At 40.2% G+C, this 4222-nt stretch overlaps 1 protein-coding gene across 1 annotated transcript in view; it reads left to right on the forward strand.

Moving 5' to 3' along the window:
• Nucleotides 1-543: 543 nt before the first annotated feature.
• LOC119424006 (arf-GAP with dual PH domain-containing protein 1) overlaps nt 544-4222 on the forward strand; it is a 29868-nt gene continuing 26189 nt past the window's right edge. Inside the window, exons 1-2 of the mRNA XM_037691444.1 lie at nt 544-590; nt 2177-2268. Of these exons, the coding sequence (XP_037547372.1) occupies nt 2180-2268 (89 nt within the window). The 5' untranslated portion in view covers nt 544-590; nt 2177-2179. The remainder of the gene's footprint in view (nt 591-2176; nt 2269-4222) is intronic.

The raw sequence follows: 4222 nt of genomic DNA on the forward strand, positions 1-4222 counted from the left end.
CCACAGAGGAACGCTGGAGCTCTGACAGAGTTCTATTCAGCGTTTTCTACACGTTTCTGTTGTTTTCTGCTGCGTTCTGCTTTTATTTTCCTGCTTTCAGCAAACGCTCACTGTTCAAATTCAACTCACAATAACCGTTGAAATCATTTCAGCTTCAGCTTCTTCAGCAGCTTTCAGCAATAATCACTCAGCAATAATCACTCAGCAATAATCACTCAGCAATAATCACTCAGCAATAATCTTTCAAACTGCATTTCCACAGGAAGACATCATTTTATTTTGTTTCCTCCTGCACCGGCACCTCTTTGTTGTGACCTTTAACAAAAAGGATTTTCTCTCATCACTTTATTTTTTGATCTCCTTCCTGTCTTTCTCTTTAAACGTTCTTCCTCTGTCTTCATCTTAATGTTTGCTCTCACTGCATGTTTTTAAAATCCGTTCTCCTCCTCTCCTCCCTTGCAGAGCCAGATTGGGCGTCGCTGACTCTGGGTGTGTTTGTCTGCCAGGCCTGCTCACTCCTTCATCGTAGCATCCCTCACATCAGCCGACTCAAGTCTGTTCAGGACTCGTGGGAGGACAGTGAGGTGGAGGTAAGGTGGTGTTGTCAATATTCATGGCTTCCCTTTTCTACTTCAGAGTATCATTTGATTCACTGATTTCACCATGTGACGTATTAACCTGAGAAAACAATGTGTGTCGTGCTCAGCTCTGTTGGCACAAAGTATAGCAGGCTGTTTTACGGTATAATTAAATCACACACAGGAGACACTTGAACCGTCACAAACATGTCATATCTGCCATTAAATACTTTGTGTACCGTATTTTTCAGCCTATAAGTCGCATGTTTGGTTTTTTTGGGTTTTTTTTTTTGTCATAATTTGCATGCCTTCTGATTTCTACACCAAAGCAACATATTTATGGACTTTTCCATTTTATTAGACAAATATGGACTGATGCAACTTACAGGGCGGTGCGACGTGTACGGTGGAAAATACGGGAAATCATTTTTGACAAAAATCTATTTATTTAACAACTTCATTAAACATTGAGAGTTCTTTTATGTAAAGTTCAGCTGCCAGAAGAACAAAGTCTATGTTGAGGGCCAGACGTCTGTCATGTTGGAAATGACGTTTTAAACATTTCTGTCCTCCTTTGCGGAGCAAAATGTCCTCCGTCCATGTGTCCGTCTGTCCATGCATGTTGTGAGTATGTTACGTTGAAACATAAGTGTGGTACAGACTTCCATTTTAGTGTGTGGCTCCATCAAAGTGTAAGAGAGGTTTCTTTCAAACATTAGGTTGCCATAACTAACAAAGTCCATGCTCAGTAATCCAGGTATACAATCCAACATTTTTCCGGAGGAGGGGGCGTGCCAAAGACACCATCTTAGCACCAACATAACTGGTTTGTTCCACTTTGGAGTAAGCTGTTGGGGGAAGAATAAGTTTTGTGTTGTGTGTTTCCTTGACTGATGAAGCCTTCTGGATGGAACGTGAAACGTTTCAGCACAAAAAAAAAAAAAAAAAGAAACTGTACAGATGACCTGACAAAAAAAATAAAAAATAAAAATGTTGGATTAGGCTGCCATGTTAGAATCCAAGATGGCTACCATCATATATGCATGTAAACTGACCACCCCTATGATTTGTGGAAACTATCCTTTCTAGTTTTTATATTACTTAAAAGTTCAGTTTCCTCAAAAGACTGTGGTGGCCTAAGAACAGTGTGTTGTAGCCAAGGCCACCACTGGCCACCCTCTGGATCCACAATGTGCCTGATGGTGAATAAAATGTCTCCGTCCATTCACCAGGATCCATCACTCTGTGCTGCCTCTGCAAATAATGTTTTATCTCTGTTCTACAGAATGTAACTCTTACCCCCCTGAATATCTTCTACCAGAAACATTAAGGTTTATTCTCTGTTCAAAGCTGGTCCTTGTCCAAAACTACGAACATTCATTATTCCAGCCACTCAGCGATGGGGGACTGGAGCGCACTGCTTGTTACACTCTGTACGTTTGTCACACTTTGTATTTGATGTTAGGGTTTTCAGAGCACATTTAAACTGTGGCTTTAATCTGCTCAAAGTGGGAGACTGTAAGAGCTTTTGTGACCTGCTACAGTCAATGTCTGAACATGAAAAGATTCACTAGAAGTATTTCTCATCTCCTCTTTAGTTAATGGCTGCAATGGGAAACAATGCTGCCAAAGCCAAATATGAGCAGAAGGTTCCTGCTTTTTACTACAGACCAACACACACAGACTGCAAGTAAGTTCACGCTCCGCCGTCACAGAACAATGAATCATGCCAATAATTCTGCTTCACTAAAAGCAAATGCTTCCAGCACTGACTGTCAGTAACTGTGTGAAACCTAAAGACACCTGTTGATCGTTACTGGGAGCTCCTTTAACTTTATAACAATAAGTGCTCCACAGGTAAACTGACCACCGCACAGAACTGCTCTAAAATACGTTTTATTTCCTAAAACTAGTAAAACTAGTCCATCATTTAGAGATATCTCAGCCAGAAATAATAATATTACATTTAAATAACATTAATTTTTACTCTTTAAGGGCCTTTAGTTTTAAAACCACACAAGAAATTCCAGTCCAGAGTTTTTGAGAGGATCCTCCACATCCAACAGCCAAAAGATTTTTGACATCATTTTTTTTATTTATATATATATTTCTTCTTAAAAGTGCACAACAGCATTTTCTGTTTTGTTTTTCTTCTTCTATAGCAGCAGATACAGTAGTCCCTCGCTACTTCATGGTTCGTTTATCGCAGACTCGCTCTGTCGCGGTTTTTCAAAATAAGACTGGACATGACACACAACTGACTGATTGATGCACGAGCCGCATCCACATGGAATTTTAAATAAAGTTATGAGTAATATGGAATATAGAACCTGAGCCAACAACGGTTGATTTTAACTGTTGGGTGATCAACGCGTGTTCCCCATTGATTCAAACCATGCAGACACATTGAAAAACTCACATCAGGATAATGCAAATCTCAAATTTACTGTGGTAGTAGCTGAGCGTTGTCCACAACACATAATCTAAATGATGTGTAATATGTTTTTAAAAAAAATTTATGCCAACTATTGGCATTAACCCTTTTTATATGTCCACTGAAGACGGACATAGTCTCCGTACAGCCGTCCATAAACTTCTTCTTGTCCCACCCATAACTTCTAATCCACTCAACATAAATTGATGAAACTTGATATACGTATATTTGTACCTTGGACAGTGTCGTATAATTTTTATCACCCCAGCTATAACGTCAAGGTCACAAATCAAGATCAAAGGTTTTACAAGGCCTTTGCTTGTCCAGGTCATTGTAATAAACTGCTGTGTAACAGTTTGTTGATGGCTAATGTGTCATGCGTTACGCTCGTTTGTCTGTTAGCAAAATATTTTATGGAAGACAGGATGCATTTTATTGAATCTTTCAAAAAGTAAGCATTGTGTATACATGTTGGGTGGGGGCCAAGGCAGGGCAGCCAACTTGGGTCCCGAAAGTCCCAGGTTCGATCCCCAGTCATTGCACATCTCATGGTGTCTCTGAGCAGGACACCCTGTCCCCAATTGCTCCCCAGGCCTGTTCAATAGCTGCCCACTGCTCCACCTGGTGGTGGATGGGTTAAATGTAGAGAGCCAGTTTTACCAATATACAGTGACGACAACACATAGCACATACAGCTGACTGACAGTTGTTCTTCTACTGGCTAAGGTTGAGCCTGCAGGTAAATCTGCTGTGGTAGTAACTGAGAGTCATCTTTAACTCGGACAGGACTGTTCAGCTAAGATGCTCCAAGATTGCACAAATTGGTATTTACAAAGTTTGATCAAAACAGCTTAACTTAATTATTTATCTTAACATAAGATGATTTTCAATTAAAACTCATGAAAGACAGAGGCCGATGCTGGGCCTTTAAATTATTTATTGTAAAAATGTTGACAAACTGCTGATTGTACACAACAAGAAGTGCTAGTTCATGAGTAGATCTGTGTGTGCAGTTCATGAGTAGATCTGTGTGTGCAGTTCATGAGTAGATCTGTGTGTGCAGTTCATGAGTAGATCTGTGTGTGCAGTTCATGAGTAGATCTGTGTGTGTGTGTGTGTGTGTGTGTGTGTGTGTGTGTGCAGTTCATGAGTAGATCTGTGTGTGCAGTTCATGAGTAGATCTGTGTGTGCAGTTCATGAGTAGATCTGT

Source organism: Nematolebias whitei, chromosome 17, assembly GCF_014905685.2.
Source record: "Nematolebias whitei isolate Nwh7 chromosome 17, NemWhi1, whole genome shotgun sequence".
In the NCBI taxonomy this organism is placed as follows: domain Eukaryota; kingdom Metazoa; phylum Chordata; class Actinopteri; order Cyprinodontiformes; family Rivulidae; genus Nematolebias; species Nematolebias whitei.